Source organism: Urocitellus parryii, chromosome 3, assembly GCF_045843805.1.
Source record: "Urocitellus parryii isolate mUroPar1 chromosome 3, mUroPar1.hap1, whole genome shotgun sequence".
NCBI lineage: Eukaryota > Metazoa > Chordata > Mammalia > Rodentia > Sciuridae > Urocitellus > Urocitellus parryii.
The window spans coordinates 161,444,620-161,468,271 of record NC_135533.1 but is presented as its reverse complement, the minus strand read 5'-3'; the positions used below and the strand labels follow the sequence as shown (position 1 = coordinate 161,468,271).

Sequence of the window (23,652 nt, the reverse complement as noted above, 5' to 3'; positions counted from 1 at the left end):
CCTAGAGATTGACTCTAATGCAGAAGATGAGGTAATAAGAAGAGTAGCAGATAACTTAACCAAAGGCTCACTACCTGCCAGATGAAGCTCTAAGAGGTTTTCAGCCTACGGACTCATCTTTTGGACCCTAGAAGTGGGTCCCAGGAATGTTTCCATTAAAATAAGAGGTGTTAAATAATTGAACCAACATCACTAGCAGGAAATAGCAGTGGCCCAGGAAATCTGGCCCCAAAGTCTGGGTTCTTAACTACTATCCTCTCTGTTTTTTTTTTTTTTTTTAATTATCATTATTTCCCCCCAGGGGTACTCGACCACGGAGCCCCATTCCCAGCCCTATTTTGTATTTTATTTAGAGACAGGGTCTCACTGAGTTGCTTAGGGCCTGGCTAAGTTGCTGAGGCCGGCTTTGAACTTGCGATCCTCCTGCCTCAGCCTCCTGAGCTGCTGGGATGACAGGCGTGCACCACCACGCCCCCCTTGTTTCTTTATGATCGTAGTGAAACCCCTGTGTGTATTATGTAAAGTGATCGTCACAACAACTTTGAGTTGGGTTCCGGGTACTACTGCTGTTTCCTATGTGACACTCATTTCCCAAGTTAGTTTAAGTAACCGGCCAGGGGGACATGGCCAAGAGATGAACAGTGACCTCAAATCAGAGAAGAGAGCAGCGAGCAAACAAGCCAAGAAGCATGGGGCTGGCCGGAAAGCTCCTAATCCCTTAGGTAACATTGCAGTTGTTTTCCTGCCTTGATTTGAATTTGAACCTAAAAGTGAGTATGTAAAAACTCTGGCTAATGAGCCTGGTCTCAGGCCACCTACTGTACATATGACAAATCGCTCCACCCAATTTCACAGAAATAAAGGAACATGGAGAAAAAGGGCGTGATGACATTTCCCATCTTGACAGAACGGCTGTACGTAGAGTATGCAGGGACAGTGGAGCAGGGCTTCTGATTAACGGGGCATCCATCTGGATGAGTATCCCCAAGTCCACAGGCTGGGTCAGAAATAGCAGGTTCTAATCTCAACAGGGCTGCCCGATGTAGGAACAGGAAAGTTGGAGCTCAGAGGAGAGGAACTGCACGGATTGCTTATTTGGGGATCGTTTCTACTTAAAAAAAAAAAAAAAAAAAAAAACTGCTGGTGCAATGGATGTCTACTTGCTCCACCGAGCACTGGCTCCCTTCCCGATCGCTCTGTCCATCCCCTGTTGAAAGGAGAATGAGATCCTCGGGAGGCCACAGAGGCCAAACTCAGCTTTGAGACTCTGAGAGCTTCTAGCCAGACTGAAATAGAGACTGGTCAAAAATAGCACACAGCCGGAGCTTTGAGGGAAAAGGCAACTCAGGATGTTTAGCCGTCTCCACGAAGTTAGAAACGTTCGGGATTAAGGAGGGTGTCTGATGGAATCTTTTTACTATCTAGGGCTCTGCAGTCTGGCACCCCGTCCCCCAACCTTAACTTCTCCCCTCCAGCCCCCAAACGAAGCTGATTTCCATCAAAGGCCCTAAAACTCTTGCTGAGATATCTGGCTTCTATAAAACTTTTCCTGATGATTCAGGACTAAGAAGTGCCTCAAATGTATCAGACAATGAATCACGGCCCAACCCAGGAGCTGCAAGGAGGTGTAAGTTAGGTCAGTGGGGGCTGTCCCCAGAGCAGAACCCGGACAAGACCTGACCCACTCGATCCTTAAGGTCAGCGGGGACTTGTGGGTCCCTGAGTTTTCTCCCCAAACTTACACTTACTTTGCTCGGTTCAAGGAAAAAGTTACATTGAAATGTTCAAAAGGACACTTCACAGTACATCATCATCGTTTACTATCTTAATGAAGTTTGGCTTTGAACCAACAATATAAAACCCACCCAAGGAGTATTACGGGGTTATAGCATTTTTTTTTTCCCTTACCAGACTTATTGATTGAATAGCGGATAGAGGCACACAGTAAAGATTTCAAACCATTTCAAAAAAGAATACAGGGAGGACACAGTGAAAAATAAAGTTCCCGTATCCTTCAGTCTCCTGGCCTGCCACCAAGGGGAACCTCCCGCTGCAGGCTATGAGAGATGTGCATGTGTTTTTATTTTACACAGACGCCTGTGTCTTGTGGGCTATTCTGTACTGCTCTTTTCCCCTCAGTAATATATCTTGAGGAGGTCTTCACAAGTCTTTCAGCCAGCTGCAGAGTAGTCCTCTGCTGGTATGAGTGTTTGGTTTTATTATTTTTTTTTTTAAAAAAAAGGACCCTTTTCTTCACTGATTTATTTCGCCAATTTGTTCTTGGTAGGCAGAATGTTTGTTTCAATTGCTTCCAACTAGAGACACAGATCCAACTACTAACAATCGAGTCAGGAGGTGGGCTGGAACTATGATTTCCCTTCTTTTTTTTTCTCCTTACTTATTAACCAATTTATTTATTTATGGTACTAGGGGTTGAACCCAGGGCCTCATGCATGCTAGGTAAGTGCTCTACCACTGAGCCACAGCCCCTGTTTTGAGACAGGGTCTTCCTAAATTGCCTAGGATGGCCTTGAACTTGCCATCCTCCTGCCTGAGCCTCGGGGGCAGTTGGGATGACACGTATGTACCACCACATCAGCTTGGTTTTGTTTCTTAAGAGGGAAAAAGCCATCAGGAACACACAGGAACATGATTTCAAGAGAATTAATAACTAAGGTTATGCTTTAGCTACTGGAGAATAATACATACTAAAAAATTGCTTTAGCAAGACTTCATGATACATAATTTATAAAATTATTTTTTGTATAGTGACAAAGAATATACAGCTCTCCCTTGGTATCTGTGGGGTTAACTGTAGGAACCCCCCCGCCTTTCACCAAACTATATCCAAGACCTTTACAGAAAACTGTAGCAGTATTTGTATAAATCCTATGCATATCCTCATATACACTTTAGATCACTTCTAGGTTACTCTGAATGTTATCTAACATTGCATAAAGGCTATGGAAATAGTTGTCACATTGTATTTTTAGGGAATGACCACAGGGGGGAAAAAGTTTGTATATGTAATCTTTTCCCCAATATTTTCAATCACAGGTTGGTTGAATCCATGGCCACTAAACCCTTGGACATGAGGAGGACTGGCTGTGGTCACTTTAACAAGTGCATACAATAATCAGGGTGAACACAGACCCAGTGCCAGGTCTGTTGCAAACCTGAATGGCAAGCCAACCCTTTCAGGAAAATAGGAATGATCATCCCACCTCAAAAGAAGGAATGGAGACAAAGTGGCAGAAAAGGAATTTTTTTCAAAGAGATTACACAGCTTGCTTTTTTTTTTTTTTTTTTTTTTTTTGGTTGTTTTAGTTTGGTTTGGGGATTTTCTTTCTTTTTATTTTTCTTTTTAGTACTAGGGATTGAACCTAAGGGCACTGAACCACTAAGTCATATCCCCAAACCTTTTTGTATTTTATTTAGAGACAGGGTCTCACTGAGTTGCTTAGGGTCTTGCTAAGTTGCTGAGGCTGGGCTTTGAACTCGCGATCCTCCTGCCTCCGCCTCCGGAGCTGCTGGGATGACAGGTGTGGGCCACTGAGCCCAGCCAGCTTGTGTTTTAAAGTCAGACCTCCTTGTTCTCAAAACTTGCAGTACCTTTGTTTCCCTTTTCAACCAATGAAAATAATACAAGTGCCAGCCTTACAGGGTCTGGGCAGGTTATAGCTGAAATAATGAAACATAAAGGTTGAGGATACAGATACGTGGGAAATGCCTAGCAGGTGGTAGTGATTCACAGCCAAAATTAGTGCCTCAGAGTAACCCCTTCCCGACCTGTGCCCAACATACAACCATCGTGAGCACGTCTGTGCATGCAGCCTTAGACGCTCACAGCACAGTGAACCATAAATACCCGAGAGCAGACACAGGCTAGGCTTCCTCGCCCTCAGAACATTTTAGGTCAGTGGCCCTGGCGAGAACATAGGGGTATCCACAGCAAACACTCTCAGCCAGGCAGCAGTAACGTGAGCTGAGCGCCATTTTCGCCGAGGACTGTATAAATAGCCTTCCTATTATAGAAGAGCCTCCGCGTCCAGCACCCTGGGTGGAGGCCCTCCCTGGTGGGCCCTCGGGGCTGTGGGCAGTGCAGACCGTGTGGCTTGGAAGCAGCTGTCTAAGTGCCCCCATGTCCTCCAAGAGCCTCCACATGCTGGCTTTCTCCCTCTCACCAGCCCACAGTGTTATGTGGTTCGAGGGCCTCCAAAATTAAACCCCTGCTAAGCCACCTCCGGCTCCTTTGCCAGCCCTGGCTCTGACACTCCGCAGGGTTTGGGAGAACTGGCTGCCCCCTGGGAAACACTCAGGCCCAGCTAATTCTGATGCAATGGGGTATCAACTGCGATTCTTGAGGGTTTTTTGGTTTGTTTTGTCTTTTCTTCCACATCCTTTCCCATCTCCCCACCGCTCACCCCTGACACCTCCTTCAGTCTCCAGGAGTATCAGAATTCCCGCAGGAAAGCCCCACAGGCTTTCAGTGAGGAGTTCTGCTGCTCCGGGCACCATCTCCCGAGAGTCCAGGGAGTGGTACCAGGGAGAGAAGGCAAAAGGTTCAACCTGTCAGTCTCCAAAAATGTGTTTCTAAAGGAGCGCTCCGCCAGGGCTGCCCAGTTCCAAAAGTAGCCGGAGGGAAATGACACTCAGTGAGCCTCTGCCATAGCCAGGGCCACGCACCATCTTCAGTGAATGACTACGACGATACTGATCGCGTGTCACTGTGTCGATGGCACAGAGGAGGCAAAGGGAACACCAGGAGCTGTCACTTGTCCAGGGACGCAGACTCAAAACGAGAACCCCAAGGGGCAGAACCAGAACTCAAATGTCAAAATCCAGTCCTGCTTGCCACTAAAATGAGGGTCCCCCCCACACACACATCGCCCCTACTGTCTCTGTAATAGATGACCTCGGCTTTCCAAGGCCCACTCAGGGAGGCAGTGCTGGGGGTGGGGGGATTCCACTCTTCAATTCTTGAAGCAAGGAAACTAGAGGCTGGTGGTCAAGAGAGCAAAACCCCATGGAAGGAAGTCAAAGCCTGTGTGAGCAAGGAACAAGAAGGAGGGAGCTAGCAAGACCCACGCTGAGAGCACCCTCTGAAGCCTCCACAAAGAATGTGTTAAAATAATGTTTCTTTTTTTAAATGTCAAAATGGTGGTGGGTTGGGAGGCTGAGGCAGAAGGATCACGAGTTTAAAGCCAGCCTCAACAACTTTAACAAAGGCCCTAAGCAACTCAGTGAGACCCTGTCTCTAAATAAAATATAAAAGAGGGCTGGGGATATGGCTCAGGGGTTAAGCACCCCAGGGTTCATTCCTAGTAAGGGGCGGGGAATGCAAAGCAAAATCCATGATAAACAAAATATCAAAAAAGTTTAAATCCAGACAGGGTCAGCCACGGTGCTATGTCAAGCCATGCTGGAGTTTTGGGCAACAGGAAAATGATCAGTAGTACTGATTCTGCCTCAGTTCAAAGTTTTTATATTTTGCTCCTCGTAGATATTTGAGGGAGGGGGGTTAATTTTGATTTTTTTTAAAGCATTGCATCTAAATAGCCATTACCTTGATCGATGGGTTTGGGGTGCCCTCGAAATTTCTATGCCGGAGTCAAGTGCCCCACCTTCCTCTCCTGAGCCCCTTCCCCATTTGCATGTCTTATTCAATCCTGTACTTCCAGCACCCAGGACAGTGGCTGGCACAGAAAAGGCACTCAAAGAAGTGTTAAGTGGAAGCCCGGATGATGTCAGAGGAAATGCCCCAATTTTAATTTTTGTTCAACTCTAAAAAAGAAACCACAGCCAGGTCTTGGGGCCGTTATTAGGTACATAAGAGTTACCTGAACTCAAGCACTTGCAGTACCATGACAGTTAACCTGAAAAGTGAGATGACTTCCTAGTGACAAACAGGAAGGTAGGATATACAGCATGGATACAATGGGAAAGGGGGCAAATCATGAACCATGCAGAGGAGCACAGGATTTCATCACACTATTCATAATAATCCATGTCAATTTAGAACTTATGTTTTTTTGTTTATTTTTGATATTTTCAGACTGTGGTGGACCACAGACAACTGTACTGTCATTTGTCAGTAAAGGCATAATGATGCAAACACCCCTTCGCACGGGCTTACACTGCCCATCTCGGAGAGTAAGGAATGCTGCAAATGAAAGGATTTTCTCCAAGATTTCTCCACCCCTCTACCAACCAGACAGAGGTTTAGGGAAAGCACTCACACTTCCTGTAGATTTGGCAAGTCCTCAAAGCCGGCAGGGTCAATCTCAGAGAGTTTGTTGTAACTCAGGTTTCTGGTAAAGGAAAGGGGAAAAAAAAATTAATCAATATTTGGCATTGTGCCCCGAATTGACAAATTTTATCCTTCCCCACTTAACCCCTCCCCAAAAAAATCCAAGCCCTCTCTCCCTCATAATTCCCATTGTCTCATGCATTATTTTAAGTAACATTATTACTACTGAAATTTACAAATATACCTTTCCTGCCCACTTGCATCCATAAACAAGGCACTGAAAGCCAGGAATGGACATGCTGACCACCTGAGGCAATGGATTCAAGCAATACCATTTTACCACCTAACAACCTGTAAAGAAATCCTAAAGTGAGCCAGACCCCTACCCACATTAAGGTGTCCTGGTCCAAATACTCTGCACCAAATACTTTGAAAAGTCCAGGGCTATTCTTTTATACATACATGGAGTCTAACTCCCCATTCTTGTGGTTGGACATGATGTGGCGTTTCCCTGGTCATGTGTTCACATAGGAACACGGGAAAGTTCTGTCCCATTCACTCCACTGTCTTTCCCATTCCCATCCCCCTCCCTTCCCTCCATTCCCCTTTGTCTCATCCAATGAACTTCTATTCTCCCCCCACCCCTTATTATGAGTCAGCATCCACATATCAGAGAGAACATTTGGCCTTTGGATTTTTTATTTCACTTAGCATAGTAGTCTCCAGCTCCAACCATTTACCGGCATATCAAGGCTATTCTTAATGACATTTTTTTATTAATGTTTGACTAATGCATTAACATCAAACAGCAGTCAAGAAATGAAGAAAAGGTGGTTCAAGCCCTTTATTGTCTAAGCCAGTGGTTCTCAATCAGGGATGATTTTCACCCCCATCCCCACCACGTGCCCTGCCCCCCTCCCCCCACCATGGGGAGACAACTGGCAACGTCTATAGACATTTTTGGCATAAAGACAGAGGCGAACGGGTGGTTCTGGGGTCTGGTGGGTAAAGGGCCAAGGCTGCTATTCAATATCCTACTGTGCGCAGGGGCTGGAAATATCCAGTCCTAGTGTCAATAGTATCTCCTGAGACTGAGAAACCTTGGTCTAAACAGGAATTCAGGACTCAAAATTGCTCAAACGCAAAGCTGAAGTTGGAAAGGTTGTTGACAAAAAGAACACTACAAGATTCGGAATTATAAGGCTCTTTATGAGCCCAGTATCCCCATGTGCGATCGTCACACAGGAGAAGGGAACCCTAGGCAGGGAAAGCCCGCGGAGCAGCCCTCTCGGGTGATACCCCCTGTCTCACTAGCTCAGAATCACACCGTTCTTCCCATTCACCCCCAGCTGTACCCTCCAAGACCAAGAAGGGGTTTGGGCAATGCTCAGCTGAGCTTCTCTGATCACAGCCTCGACCCAGACCCCAGACCAGCTTCACCTTTTGGGGACAGAAACCACGAGATGTGATCTCCAAATCAGCCCCAGCTTCTCACTCCGTTCTCCTGCTGCCAAAGTTAAGTCCACCCAGCCCGAGCACGCCAAAAGAGGTTCACGTGTCTCATCTCAGCTATTCATTCCCCTGACATTCCTGCCAATGAGCAGCCCCAGTAATCAGGAGTTTAAAGTCTGCCTCTGAACAACGTCACCGAAGTGGCAGCTATCTTTTAAGGTGACTCCAGAGACATTTCAATCAATACTAACCTAGAGCTGAGAGCCATTTCCCTGTGACATGGAAGACATTCATCTAAATAAAAGTCAAGCTGCGCTGGAAACTAATGGCACCTCTGTGTCTGTGGCACAGCCTGAATTAAAGGCCATTTGTCCAGAAATTAAGAGGCCGTCAAGACGGAAGGTGGTAACTTTTAAAAACTATCTTTAGTTGTAGATGGACATAAAAATAAATAAATAGATAAACGCGTTATGTGGTGCTGAGGACTCAACGCTGAGCCTCACACTGGTTAGGCAAGCGCTCTGCTGCTGCGCTACAGCCCCAGCCCAGGTGAGAACTCTTAAAGAAGACAGATACTGAAGTCAAGTGCGAGCTTGCTGGTCCTCGGGGGTATTTATCAATGGGTACATAGAAACCAACAGGCTAGACCCGAGAAAGAAAACCCACAAAGGGAGAATTCCTCACGTCTGAAAAAGGACTGAGATTTTCTTCTACTCTGAGAGGATTGTCATGGCGGGTCCGGGGGGATGGTGGCTACCATTTCCACAGGGAAAGACACTGCAAGCCTCAGGCTATAATCCATGTCATCACAGGTAATGTGAGAGATGTCCTGGAGGAGACATGAGAGAAGAGCTCTCAGAAACCATGGAAGCAAGAGATGCAAAGAGTGGGTGCTTCGTGCAGCTGGCAGAATGACCAGCACACCTAAGGGGACATTTGCTCTCCGTTTCAGAAATAAGAACCAGCAGAAGTGAACCTTCTTCATTTTCCAGAAAGGCTCAAAATATGAATGCTTATGGGAAATCCTTTTCTATTTTATTTAGAGACAGGGTCTTGCTGAGTTGCTTAGAGCCTCACTAAGTTGCTGAGGCTGGCTTGAACTCGTGATCCTCCTGCCTCAGCCTCCTGAGTGCTGGGATTATAGCCAAGTGCCACCATGCCCAGTAGAATCTTTTAAATGCTTGGGGGAGGGGGGACACAAATTAACCCAGGATAGGTCAAGTGAAACCTGTCTGCCAGCCACATCTGGCCAGAGGACTGCCAGTTTTGGGCCTGATCTGGGCCACTGGCTCTGGAGGCTGTTAGTTCTGAGGGACAGGCTTGTTTCTGGCTCCCTGTGTGGCCAGGAGTAGAGCTGGGACTCATGGGGTCTTACACCATCCCCTGAGGGTTCTGCGTTGAAGTCACTTCCCTCTTTCCTCCCTAGCAAGTGTCTGCCTACGTCCTTCAGCTACTTAGAATAAAACCCTCCACTGCCCCAACACCCTCTCTGATTTCCCTTAAAGAGCCGACATCATCTCCCGAGAGTCCAGAAGTGCAGTCAACCTTCTGTTTCCTGGGCCAGGCTACCTGAGAAGAGAGTCCTCCCTAAACATGGTCATCCAGAGGCCAAGCAGCATCAGGATTGACAGTGAGATTCCAGGACAGAGCCCCGGAGAGGAAGACCGTGTACACGGAAACGTGAGCTCCCGCTGGGTCAGCCCGGAAGCAGGGACTTTTCTGAGTTTCAATGAACTGGAAAAGGCACGTATGAACAAGGGTCAGGGCTGCCTGGAGAGTCTCCTGTCGGACGCTCGTGGGCAACGCAGAGAAAACCCAGTGCAGAAGCTCTCGTCTCCTGAACAGCCACTGCCTGGGGACGGAGCTGGCCTAGCATTCAAGTTGGAGAAGTAAGAGATCCCTAAACCCAGAACAAGCTGCTGAGCCTCAAATGCTCCATCAGGCAACAAGGAAAATATCTGACTGTGTTCTCCCTTCTACAGTCAAACACACAATCCTTAGGCACTGTTTCGTTGGCCCATTTCGGGGAGAAAAACTCCCCCTGTGATTTTTTCATTTTTAATTGTGGGAAGATGTGTACCACATCAAGTTCACTCCCTATTTTAACCATTTCTCAGTGGGCTGTGTGCATGCCTCCGTTCACATGTCAGGCAACCATCACCACCACCCAGTTCAAGGACCTTCTCAACATCCCCAGCCGAAATCCTGCACCATTCAACAGGGACTCTGCCCCATGGGTCCACCACCCTTGGAAGCCGGCCACTCTAGGTTCCTTGTGGAATTGCAACCACATGGTACCTTTCCTCCTGGGCCTGGCTGATTTTGCTGAAATCGGTGCCTTCAAGGTCTAGCCATGCCCGGATCCTGGCACACACCTGTCATCCCAGCAGCTCCAGAGGCTGAGGCAGGAGGATCATGAGTTCAAAGCCAGCCTCAGCAAGGCCCTAAGAACTTAGCTCGACCCTGTCCCCAAACAAAATCTAAATAGGGCTGGGGATGTGGCTCAGTGGTTAAGTGCCCCTGGGTTCAATCCCCAGTACCAAAAAAAAAAAAAAAAAAAAAAGTCCACCCACGCTGTCACACGAGTTTCTTTTTAAAGCTCAGTGGTCTTCCTTTGTATGGATGTCCCACATGTCGCGTATCTAGTCATCCACACACTTAGGCTGCTACTGTGAATAACACTGTTATGAACACTGGTGTGTTTTCTTCCAAAAAAAAAAAGTTAAAGAGGTTTTTAAATGTTTGTTTTTTTGTTTTTTAACTCTTTGATCAATATGCTTACTGTCAACTCATTTCTCATCAATTAAGGAAAGACGCTCTGCTCAAAGGGGTGCGAGTTCTCATCTCAGGCCCCGGGAACAATCAGTGGTCTCACCAGCGGAAACCTCGGCCGGGCTCTGTTTCCAGGTGGCAGCTGACATGACACACCTCTAAAGCATCTCACTTATTTCTAGGAACACGGTCGCCCCTCCCCAGGCCCGACATCTGAATGGGTCTTCAGTTGAAGGTTTCAGATTCTCCTGTCAAAACAATTCATCTGTCAGCAGGACAGATGCCGTCCGTCCGAGGCATGCCTGCACCTTTCAGTAAGGAGCCCAGAGCTGGAGGGGAAAGGAACCTGGGGGGGGGGGGGGGGATTTAGTTCCTGCCAATTGCAGCTTTCCTTAAACATCTTGTCAGCCATTGTCATAACACACATTTCCCCTGTTCTTTGCACAAAGGGCGCAGAGATCTTGGAACAATGGAGCCCAAGCCCAGCCGTAGATATTCTTTCAGCTAATCTGCTGAAAGAGGACTGTGCGGCCCACCGTTTGCAGAACACACAAGAGGCACCTCGGCAGAGAACAGCTCAGGTTTTACCCAGGCGTGGCAGCAGAGGCAAACTGTGTAACAGGGTAGGACAAGAGGGTGCTCACAAAGCAGGCTTCCTGGCAAGACCCCGCCGAGCCACAGCATGTCAAGAGCTAAAAGTCCTTCTAGAGCTGAGAAATCCCATCGCTCTCTAAACCTAGCCAACTAGCCACGTGGCCATGTATAGTTCAACTACCTAACAGGACACAAAATTATGAATTCAGAGCTGGGAGCGGTGGCACATGCCTGTGATCACAGCAACTCAGGAGGCTGAAGCCGGAGGATGGCGAGTTCAAAGCCAGCCTCAGCCACTTAGTGAGGCCCTAAGCCACTCAGTGAGACCCTGTCTCTAAATAAAATACAAAATAGGGCTGGGGATGTGGCTCCATGGTTAAGCACCCTGGATTCAATCCCTGGTTCCAAATACATATGTATGAATTCCTTTTTTTTTTTTTTTTTAGTTGCCAATGGACCTTTTATTTAATTTACTTATTTATATATAGCACTGAGGATCGAATTCAGGGCCTCACACATGCCAGGCAAGTGCTCTGCCACTGAGCTATAATTCCAGTCCTCACTAGCCACATGTCAAGGGTTCAGGAGCTGTGTGTGACCTCATGCCATGATGCAGACGGGGCTTTCCATCATCACCATCCGTCCTACTGTGCTGGATCTAAATCATAATCAAGCAGTATTTCTAAACCCGGGGATGACCAATCGATGTTCCCAGTAAAACAGCACCTACCGGAGAAACTTGAACTCTAAAATAAATCTCAAGGGTAGGAGGGTGTAGTTGGGTGGCAGAGTGCTTGCCTGGCGTGCGTGAAGTCCTGGGTTCCACTCCCCAGCAGCACAGAGAAAGATGGGGGGAGGGGGGTTAGAGGAAGAGGAGGAGGGAGGAGGAGGAGGAGGAGAAAGGAGGGGGCTGGGGTGCAGCTGAGTAGGAGAGCACTTGCCCGGCATGCAGAAAGCCCTAGGTTCAATCTGCATCGCTGCTGAAAATAATAATTATAATGATAAATATGCATTTCCTCATAATTCAAGAGATTTGTTGAAAAGGGTGATGAAATACGGTGGGGGTGGGGTGTATACTGACGCAAGCCCTTTAAAGCACACAACAGACCATCCCGACAGGGGAAAGGGCCTGGGGAAGGCTTAAGTCGCTCGCGAGACGCTCCCACTCGGAACTGCCCTGAGCGTAATCCTATAGGCTTAATAGGTATTTACCTAATCTGACCAGCACCTTCCTGGATTACGGCCTGAACCACATATTATAAACTTGGCAACGCTCCTCGGAGCTGGCGAACAATAATTCATTGACTTCTTGGAGGTGGAGGGGCGGGAAGTTCCGTGGATCTCTGAGCAAGCGGTGGCAGGGGAAACAAGCCCACTTGGTCCCCACAAACCCGGGCTGCCCATGGACTCCTGCCTCTGCGGCTGAACGCTTGGTCCCATCTCGGACAAGAACGGGATGCTCCCGGCGGAAGGACTGGTTTCCAGTCTCGTTTCCAGGCTCGCCTAGGCCATTTCTCACTCCTGGCTGCACTCCTGAACGACACCGTCCTCTGCAGAGTTGAAGCCTCCAGATGTTTGCTCAGCTGAACACCACAGCTGGAAAACGGGGACTGGACGACCCAGCAACCCGACTCCTGAGCACCCGTGGGCACCCAAGGATGGCCTGGGACACGTGTTTTCGGGGGCATCTCAGGCTCCGGTCGGCCACCTCTTCCTCCACCTCAGAACCTACCCTGTCCTCCGCAGGAGGCACCTGCTTTGAAAGAACTGGGGAACAGCGACTGGTCCTTTCAAGATTTCAAGGGGTTCGAGTGAGGAAGACCACATGACCTGTTAGTTGTTCAATCCCTTAAACTTGTAAGGCTGTTTCTGCCGTTTTTACCTTCTGAGGAATCACACGCAGTCCACACCAAGTTCCAGTGAAATTACCAACACGACCTTCCCTAGACCCTGCCGTAAGGTTTTAGGAGAATGGGAGATTAAAGAAAAAAATTCTAGACTAAACTGGGCACCGTGGCACACACCTGTCATCTCAGCAGCTCAGGCAGGAGGATGGTAAATTCAAAGGCAGCCTCAACAACTTAGTGAGACCTAAGCAACTCAGGGAGACCCTGTCTCTAAATCAAATATAAAAAGGGAGGGGGATGGGGCTCAGTGGTTAATCACTCCTGGGTTCAATCCCTGGGGTCCAAAATATAACAATAATAATGAAATAAAAAAATCCTAGATTATCAGATGTTCTCTTTTTTCTATTGTGATGCTTTCCTGTCTTTACTGAAAACCCACAACTGAACAGCCTGAGAATATACATTCAAGGATTATAGTAGAAGGATAAAACTTCGACTTAAACTAGATCTTCTCCTGGCATCCCCACCCCAGGATTCCTGCTCAGGAGAAGGTTCTGTATTTGCTGCCACTCTCTTAAGTGAGCCAAACAGCGTATATTCCCTGCCCTGGGGCATGGAGACAGATGGCATCCTGTATAATATCAAGCAAAAGAATGAGTTCAGCCAGGTGGGGTGGTGCATGCCTGTCATTCCAGCAGCTCAGGAGGCTGAGGCAGGAGGATCCCAAGTTCAAGCTAGTCTCAGCTACTTAGCAAGGCCTTAAGTAACTTAGGGAGACCCTGTCTCTAAATAAAAAACAAAAAAGGGAGGCTGGGGGCTGGGGATGTGGCTCAGTGGTTAAAGCATCCCTGGGTTCAATCCCTGGTACCAAAAAAGAAAAGTGATTTGAATCTCAACACCATTCATACAGCTCATTTTTGTGAGCTTTGGGTCAATTACATTTCTGAGAGTTCAGTGGAGGGTCATGATAATTTCAATTTGTGAAAATATGACACAGACCATTCTCTGTGGGAATGAGGGAGGTGACTCGGGAGGAGATAACACCTGTCAGCCGTATAAGGATTCAAAGCCACTGCCTATTTTCACTCCTTAAAATCTCCTAAGCAAATCAGTGTGGGCCTCTGAAGTGTAACGCCTTAGATGTTAACTGCCTCTGTAACTCTGTGAGGTGCGAGGCTTCCGCACCCTGAGTTCACCTCTCTCTCCCTGTCCTATACGACGCCGATACATACCTTCTTCCTCTGGTACCCAATAAAAGCCAGACTGGACAGATATTTGAGCATGCACTTACCATGTACACTTACACAGTCAAAAATTCTGATATAAATTAAGGTAAGATCAAGTCCCCGACCTGAAGGGCCTCACAACCTAGAGGTCAGGAAAAGACTGCTAACCAAGTAACCACAGCCAAAGGCCCTCGGGTGGCAAGCATCGGGTAAGCTGAAAACAGGTAGCTCTTAGGCCAGAATCAGGATGCAGGGAAATTGGTTTCTGATTGAACACGAGTTGGAAAGATCTGAAGTTTTCCCAAATAAATCCATAACTATTTCAGCTTCTTTTGAAAACCACTGCGAGGACAGCATCGCTGATGCCAACAATGGGCTCCGTACGCTTGGCAGGCAGCCCATGGGCCACAGACCACACCACTCCTGACTGCCTCTCAGCCAGGCCCTCTGGGATCCCTGGCTGTTAGTTATCCAAGTGGCTATCTGAATTTGTCACCCCTGGTGTGGATGACATCGAGTCCAGGTGGTGGCATGGGGGCCAGAAAAGTAAGCCAAGGCACGGAGCCTAGGAAGTCAACCTGACAAATACAATGGCCAAGAAACCAGGACCTCCTACAGAGGGAAGAGCAAGACCCAGCCCCGGCGTCAGAGCCAAGTGAGAAGAGGAGCTCCTGCCCCAGACCCACAGCCCAAGCGGCAGGTGATCCAAGGGCACTACGAACCCCCACCGATCCCAGGGCCAGGTCCCTCGTGAGCGTCCATCTACAGGGCCATTAAAGTTGACTTGCATAGCAACAGAGTACCTCCTGGTTCATCTACCTAAAACCTCCAACCTAGATAATCAAGAGGCCCAGGCCGTTTTCCTCCCCATCACCAAAGGCAGCAAGCCTCTCCTTCCTGGATCGTACCTTAAAACAGGAGAGTCTAGGATCTGGTTTTCCTACCAAAAATCGTAGTCTGGTCCGTGAAGCCATTAAGTGATGGCGGATTCTGTTATTTAGGTGCGCTTGGTGGAGGCTGGTCTTGGGGGCACGCGGGGGAGCCTACAAATCTCCCTAACAGTCACTCATTCACATGGTCCAGGCATCATCGGCCCCTAAAGATTAATTAATTTAATTAAGAAGAGGCACCCTGGCTCACTGGCCCTGCAGCTGGTGAATACTAAACAAGCAAACGGCCCCCGGGCAGGGAAGAGCTAGCTACCTGCCACGGCCTGACCCTCCCAGGGCCTGACCCTCCTAGGGAACACCCCCTGGGATCATGGGCAGGGAATTAGCACATAAAGCTGCCATTTGGGTCTGGCATTAGAGGGAGGCTCGGTAGAGACGGCAAAGGGGGGCAGAGGGCCAGAAGTGAGTCCTGCTGCTCAGGACTGCCGCCCTGTTCTACGGCTCCATAAAGGAATCCCAAAGCCACCCTTTCGGAGTCTTTAAGCTCTACAGGACTTTGCAGATCTGCCCCTCACACCACAGTTTCCTCATCCTGGACCTCGTCCTGCAGAACTGAGGATGGCCGTGCCTCCCTGCCCCCAAGGTGGCCATGCAGGCCCCAGGAGGTGGCACCCACAGCACCAGAGGGGAGCCTTCCTGATCCGGGAGCAGAAGGCGCTCAGCTCTGGCTCAGAGGCTGGAGGAGTCTCCTAAATGAAAACCAGGCTCAGGAGGCAGGAAGTGGAGACTTTTGCCTCTGAAGTAGTGAAAACAGGTCAAAGGGGACAGGAAGCGAGAGATGGATAAGGCTGAGAAAAAAGATGCGTCACTCCAGTAGATAAATTTGGAATCTGAGCTTCTCCAAGTGCTTCTGCTCACAGATTACGGTTCTCCTTTCTTAACACCTCCACCTGTGCCCTCTGCCCCTATAAATGTGCACTTTCAGGAGTCCACCTACCTTCACAACCACCAGAGTCAGATCTGGTCTATCTGTTAAAGACACGTTGCAGCTTTAAAATTCATGCACTTGGGGTGCATCCAGAAAGGATGCAGACCAATTATCCAGAATACAAGCAACAATAAATGTTGGCGAGGATGTGGGAGAAAAGGTACATTGCTGGTGAGACTGCAAACTGGTGCAAGCATTATGGAAAGCAGTATGGAGATTCCTCAGAAAACTTGGAATAAAACCACCTTTTGACCCAGCTATCCCACTCCTTGGTTTACACCCACAGGACTTAATATCAGCACACTACAGTGACACGGCCACATCAATGCTTAGAGCAGCTCAATTTACAACAGCTGAGCTATGGAATCAACCTAGGTGCCCTTCAAAAGATGAATGGATAAAGAAAATGTGGTACATATACACCATGGGATATTACTCAGCCTTAAAGAAGAATGAGATTATGGCATTTGAAGGTAAATGGATGGAACTGGACACTCTCATGGTAAGTGAAATAAGCCAATCCCCACCACCCGGAAAAAATGGGTCAAATGTGTTCTCTGGTATGTGGATGCTAATTCACAATAAGGGGATGAGGGCTAGGGAAGAACAGAGGTACTCTGGACTAGGCAGAGGGGAGTGAAGGGAAGGGAGAAGGTAAGGGGGTGAGAAGGGCAGTGGAATGCACCAGACCTTATTACTCTATGTGCTTATATGATTAACCATCAGTGCGATTCTACATCATGTACAACCAGAAGAAGGAGAAGTTATACTCCATTTATGTAGGATGTGTCAAAATGCATTCTACTGTCATGTAGAGCTAATTAGGACAAAAAAAAAAATGCAAACCAGTAACCTCTGGGAAGACTTCCTGGTACCATGCATCAGAACTGCATAAATCCTGACACAATCCACCCTAGGAGATCCTGTGATTGAGTTCCTTCTCCAACCCTGGCACAAGTCTGTATGTAACACTCAGGATTTCCCACACTCTGGGCCCACACCTGAGGCACAGGGAGGAAAATAACTATTTTAACATAGCCTCATAAAGGACTCCTGGCCACAGGAACAGGGTGGCAAATGCCAAGACTGTCTTTCTGGCAGAAGGTATACCCCAGGATGTCCCTGGGATAAAAGGATAAGAAAATCCAATGCCACTAACTGGACTCTTCAGGAATTAAACCCCCAACCATGTATTACTCCCCCTCCAAAGACGGAGATAAAAAGGTCCAAACAAATTTAAAAAAAAAAAAAAAAAAAACCACTCTCTCCCTCTGAATCCTTACAAGCCACTGTCACCCAGGAGTTTCCAGGAATCAGGAAACAGTCAAGGCATTTTGTGCCTTTTTCACTTAACCTCGATCCAGACAAATTCACTGACATCATCCAATCAGAGGAAAATATCAATTCAAAGACCTTCTTACAGAATTGTGTGCCAAAAGATTAAAAAAATAAAACTTGGTGGTGACTCGAGTCTGGACACACCAGTGCTCAGGAGCTTTTGTTGGTGTTAGTAAAGTAAGTAGTTGGGTGGGGATTCCAGCCCCATCTATTACCAAGGAACCAACGAATCCTAAGTGGCCTGTCTCCCTCCCTCAAGGAGACAAAGAAGGAAATGAAAGTGGTTTGTCTTAAGCAAATACATTTGTACAAACAACAGCTTACCTTAATGTTATTGGACTCTCCTTCCTCCCCCACTTCCATACCAAATAAATTAAAAAAAAAAAAATTAAAGGACAAAAGAGTGAAGCCATTCATAAGGAATCCCCTGGACAAGAAGCCCACAGGCCCACAGGTGGCCCCTTCACTTCTATTACTTGCCCAGGTCCTTTACCTTTAAACGGAAATCACCCCCACAACATCTCCGTGACCTCCCTTCATGCCTGTGTGAAGCCTGAGCGTCTAGAATCTACAAAGCAAATATAAAACCCACGCTGCCCTGCCCTGGATGAAGCTCGAGGTTCCTTCAAACATTTTCTAGGCTTAACCTGTCTCCCTTTTCTGAACTCTCCCACAACCTAAAAATGAAGGTCACTCGAATCCGGAGATTCGAGTGACCTTCAGCAACTCAGTGAGACCCTGTCTCTCAATGAAATACAAAACAGGGCTGGGGATGGGGCTCAGGGGTGGAGTGCCCCTGGGTTCAATCCCTGGTACCCACTCCCCAAAAAAAGAGTGGATCATAGCAGTAAATTCTACTTCCTAAACTGTACCTCAGCCGATAATTAATACTGTACCTACAATAATTAATACTGAAAGCTCTCAACCAACCAAATGAGAAAACGGAATCTACCCACAACTTTTCAAAAGCCGCCCGAGTATCTCTGGCTGAGTATTTTAAAGAAGATGCAGAGCTCCACCAGGTCAGCTGGACGGCTGGACGGCAGTGAGTCGCAGACTTTAGTGGCCGGGTTATCAACGGGGGATCTCATGCTGCCCATTTTTCCGTGGGGCTTTTTAAAGTTTATGCGTGCTATGAAATACTCAGCTGGAGCCAAAAGGCAAAAGTGTTTCTTTCTATAACACTATGACATCACCAAACACTCTCGACTTGAAAGACGATTTCCCCCACCTCAGTGGTGCAGCGGCAAGACCTTGGCTGCTGGGTGTTGAAATGCCGAGAAGATAGGAAATCGGGTTTGACCACATGGCATTTCAGCAGGCACTATTTTACAGACTGGTTTCTGATTAAAATACGGACTTCAGCACACCTGTCATCCCAGCGGCTCAGGAGGCTGAGGCAGGAGGATCACGAGTTCAAAGCCAGCCTCAGCAAAAGTGAGGTGCTGAGCAACTCAGTGAGACCCTGTCTCTAAATAAAATACAAAATAGGGCTGGGGATGGGGCTCAGTGGGTGAGTGCCCCTGAGTTCAATACCCACCCCCCAAAAGGAACTTCACATGCCATGAAATGACAGGGACAAGCATCAGATGATCTGTGCGACCTCCATCCTTAAATACAGTCACGTTGTATGACAAGTGGAAACCTGCCTGTGGTTTTCTTTGGGGTTCTGTTTGTTTTGACTCATTCATTCACCAAGGCCTCTAAAAAGAAGCCTCACCTCTCCATATGTGCCATATCTCCACTCAACAAGGTGCAGTTAGTTCCAGGTCATTTACTCCCAAGGCATTTGTCTTAAGAGTGGATCCTGTCAGGTGGGCACGGTGGCCCACACCTGTCATCCCAGCCACTCGGGAGGCTGAGGCAGGAGGATCGTGAGTTCAAAGCCAGCCTCGGCAACTGTGAGGCCCTAATCAACTCAGGGAGACCCTGTCTCTAAATAAAATATAAAATGGGGCTGGGAATGGGGCTCAGTAGTCAAGAGCCCCTGAGTTCAATCCTGGTACCAAAAAAAAAAAAAAAAAGTGGATCTTAGCAGTGAATTCTACTTCCTAAACTGTACCTCACTCAATAATCAATATTGTACCTACAGAATGTGAGTCCATTTTTTTTAAAAAAAACAAACCACCTGACCAAAAGACAGTCCCACTCACAGGCAGAAACCTAAAAAACACACCCCTACCCTGTGGATCTGTAGATACTCCATCCTCACTGTGCTGACTCCGTTCACGGGGCTTCTTCACGTCTGAGCAGGAAATCCAACCCCATGGTTCACACCGAGCCCAGACATCCATTGAGACAGCCGCCCTGCTGTCTCTGACACTGGGATGTCTCTGCCCACAGCTTTCCATCTAACGAACACAGTCTCCATCACCTTTGCAAGAAGACAACACCGAGTCTGTCAAAACCCCTGCTCCTCTCGTCCTGTATCAAGGAACTCGTACACGACTTTGCTCCCCCGAGGACAGCAGCCTTGGGGTGAGTACTGGTTGCTGCTGCAGACTTCACAGCAGCAGATCCAGCACCCTCTTCCGTGGTAGGCTGGTTCTGTTCCATGCGCCCAAAATACAGGGGATGAAAGCAGGGTTCAGGGTGCAGGCCTCGTTGGCTCAGAAGGGCATCCGGATATCAGATTCCACCCTTATTTCCGCCAAGTCTCCAGGGCTGGCCTCCCACTCTGAAGTCCCCCCCACACACACACACCCACACACACACTCAGAGGTCCCACCCCAGGTCGGTCTGTGTGGTCACACAAGCATGACTCGGCAAAACTGTGCTGGCAACTTTTACTTGCAACAAACAACTGGGATCAATAAGCCAAAGCAAGTTTAGATCTGGTGAGGCTAAAGCTTGCACAAGCCCAAGGTGAAATCCACCCACTCTCAAACCCCGAGTAGCAGCCCAGCGTGCACCTGCACCGACTTGTCGGGGTGGTTTAGAAGGTCAGGAGCGCCTGAGAAAAGAGCTTTTCTTCCTAGGGGCAGGAGACAAATGGTAGGCCTGTCCCACCACTGGTGTCAATATTTATCGACGGCCTGGGTACTCACGGCCACATAACACCAGGCACCCTTTCAATCCACTCACTCACATCATTTGCCACTACAAAGCCCCAAAACAGAGATTCATTGACAGCTTGAGTCTCCTCTCTGCCACCACCGTAGAGGCTGGCTGGCTGGCTGCAGGGCCCGAGGTCTATGTCAGCTGGAATCCCGGCAGTTTGAGAATAATGCTCTCCAAGTGTTTCAGAACGGCCAATATCAAATGGCACCGCACCTGAGCACCATCAAGAGGCGGGCAAAGGAGACGAGGCACCTGCTCTCTCCCTTCCCAGGGCAGGCATGGCTCCTGCGCTGGAAATGAGCAAGGCTTAGACCCCTGCAGGAAAGTAACTGAACCCAGACATTTCTGAGTGTGACTTCCTCACCCAGCAGGCAACTCCAGCCAGAAGAAGCTATCAAGAAGCCCTCTTTATGCTCAGCTCCAACCTTCCTCAACATCTTCCTCCTTCCCCCCTTCCCCTTTAGCCTCCCATGCTCTGCCCCCCACCCCCACCACCACCACCCCCCCTCACCCCCACCCCCACCACCACTCCCAGTAAAGGTGAGTCGCAATCCATCTTTCCAGGTAAACGTCAGATGAAATAATCAGCCCATTAATCTCAACTGTTAACTCAATTCACGATAGCTAAACTATAGAACTAACCTAGGTGCCCTTCAACAGATAAATGGATAAAGAAAATGTGGTACATATACACAGTGGAATATTACTCAGCCATAAAGAAAAATGAAATTAGGGCATCTGCCGGTAAACGGATGGCACTAGAGACTAGGATGCTAAGTGAAATAAGCCAATCCCCCCAAAACCAAAGGCCGAATGTCCTCTCTGATAGGTGGATGCTGACTCACAATAAGGGGGGCAGGTAAAGAAGAATAGAAGTCCTTTGGATGAGACAAAGGGGAATGAAGGGAGGGGAGGGGGATGGGAATGGGAAAGACAGTGGAGTGAATGGGACAGAACTTTCCCGTGTTCATATATGAACACACGACCAGGGACACTCCACATCATGTCCAACCACGAGAATGGGGAGCTAGACTCTATGTAGGTATAATGCCAAAATGCACTCTACTGTCATATATAACTAATAAGAACAAATTAAATATATATCAACTGTCAGAGGCCCTAAGGACTCTGGAAATAGCTGTGCATAGTGGAAACCAGGTTCACAGATGGATTTTTCTCCAAGTCTCTCCCCAGCACTCAAAGTCTAAGCTGGAGCTCCCTCCATGAGCCCTGCTGGCTTCCACTAAGGGGACACCCTGCTGTGTAAATCAAAGCCCTAGGGTTGGCTCTCGGTGCAGTGACAAATTAAAGAAGGACCTGCAAGCCTGGAGCAAGTGACAGGACAGATTTCTCAGGCTAGTTCTCACCGACTTGCTACACTACTCTTCTGATGACACAACCTTCCCCAGCAGATGGGCAGCCCTCCCAAGTCCCTGTCCAGGACTCCGGGCACTGGTAAGGGGCTTATACCTTCACCCTTACACCTCCCAACAGGCTGCAAAACACTTCCGCTCCCTTCTAAGCAAAATGTGACTGCGGGTGATGAACCGACATGATGCCCGTGTGCCCGTGTGGTCTGCCAGTGGCCAGCCTCCTGCCTCTGCTGAGGGCAGGCCCACAGCCGGAAAAGGCAGCAGCCGAGGGTGTAGTCGGCTTTCATTTCTTTCCTTATATAAAAAATATACACAACATTTAAACGGCCAGTATTTCCTCGTGTACACTCCTGTTAATAATTCACAAACCCACTGACTTTCACCAAGGATCAGAAATTTTAAAGGTGGCTTGTGCAAACACTCCTGTTCTTGCTCTCACTGAACAACTGGTTCATTTAACCGATGGCCTCTGTGGCCATTAGGAGCAGGCAGCACTGCAAGCTTGTGAAGCCAGGCACACCACAAGCCCAGTCGCTTCGCCTCCGGGTCGAACAGTCCAGGAAGGCAGTTTTGGCAAGGCAGAGACGCAGCACCAAGGGACACTGCTCTGCTGATAAGCCATTACAGTGATCATGCTTTTCCCATTTCTCACTTGGCCCCTCCAAACATACCACCTCCAAAGATGCCAAGCCACAAGGCAGCCATGGGTACGGGGCAGCCTGTCTTATTCTATGAAGACACACCCCTGCATTCCCTCTCCCCACAGACCATCCATGCGCCACCTCTCTTCCTTGAGCCAGAGACAGAACCGTAAAATCCTGTCCAGGTGTACTGGGGACAAGGTAGGGGGAAAGGGGGACCCAATGCAGTCTTCTCCAGCCACTAGTCGAGTGCCTCCAACCTGCTGCTTGTAGGAGGATTACCCAAGAGTCGCTGGTTGTTGTTTTAACCAAAGGGAATTAAACTTCAGGGCCTGACTTAGCTGCAAAGCTGGGGACTTACTGTAAGCCACAGCACAACCCAGGTTGAGGAATCCGCAACAGCTACAAGGCCACATAGGTCCGTGTAAGCCCCACTAAAGAAGTCACATATTAACCACCACACACCTCAAGGGACATTCTGTCACTTGCACCATCTCCACACCTTTTCCATCGTGCCTCTGAAAGGACTTTTCTGCAAGTTGTGACCATGGAGTTTGAAATGAATGGAAACGAGTGCAGGTTTGGGTTTTGGTTTTTGACTTTAACCAACTAACCAATCTCCATGTGTACAAGGGGTCCTGAAAAGGCAACCAGTTAACCCCAGGGGCAAAAAAGTTAACAGCCAGCGGAGCACAGTGGCCCATGCCTGTCATCCCAATGGCTCAGGAGGCTGAGGCAGGAGGATCGCAAGTTCAAAGCCAGCCTCAGCAACTTAGTAAGGCCCTAAGCAACTCAGTGAGACCCTGTCTCTAAATAAAAACAAAAGAGGGCTGGGGATGGGGCTCAGAGATCAAGTGCCCCTGAGTTCAATCCTGGTGCACATCCCCCCAAAAATAACCAAAAGGGCAGATGTGTAGGGCAGCCAACAGCAGGTCACCTTGACAGGTATGCAGAGGCAGGCGCTTCACGGACAGGAGAAAAGTGTCCAGCAGAAAAGCCAAGGGCTGTGCACGGTGGGTTTAGAGGTCACTGAACACAAGACTGTGTCTTAAGCACCTGATATGTGCGCCAGGAGTGGTGCTGGACTCCAGGGTCACTTGGGTCAACAATACAGGCTCAGCCCTCAAGGAATTTAGAAAAAAACCAGGCCAAGCCAGGAAGCAAGACACGTTCCAGAGGCCTTCCTGACGGAGACATTAGCCAACCTCACACCTAGGTGTT

The 23,652-nt window shown here is 48.4% G+C and overlaps 1 protein-coding gene across 1 annotated transcript in view; it reads right to left on the bottom strand.

The window, feature by feature from the left end:
• The window catches only part of Lrig1 (leucine rich repeats and immunoglobulin like domains 1), a 125,179-nt gene that overhangs the window by 75,681 nt on the left and 25,846 nt on the right, over positions 1-23,652 (bottom strand). Inside the window, exon 2 of the mRNA XM_077796191.1 lies at positions 6,240-6,311. Within this exon, the coding sequence (XP_077652317.1) occupies positions 6,240-6,311 (72 nt within the window). The remainder of the gene's footprint in view (positions 1-6,239; positions 6,312-23,652) is intronic.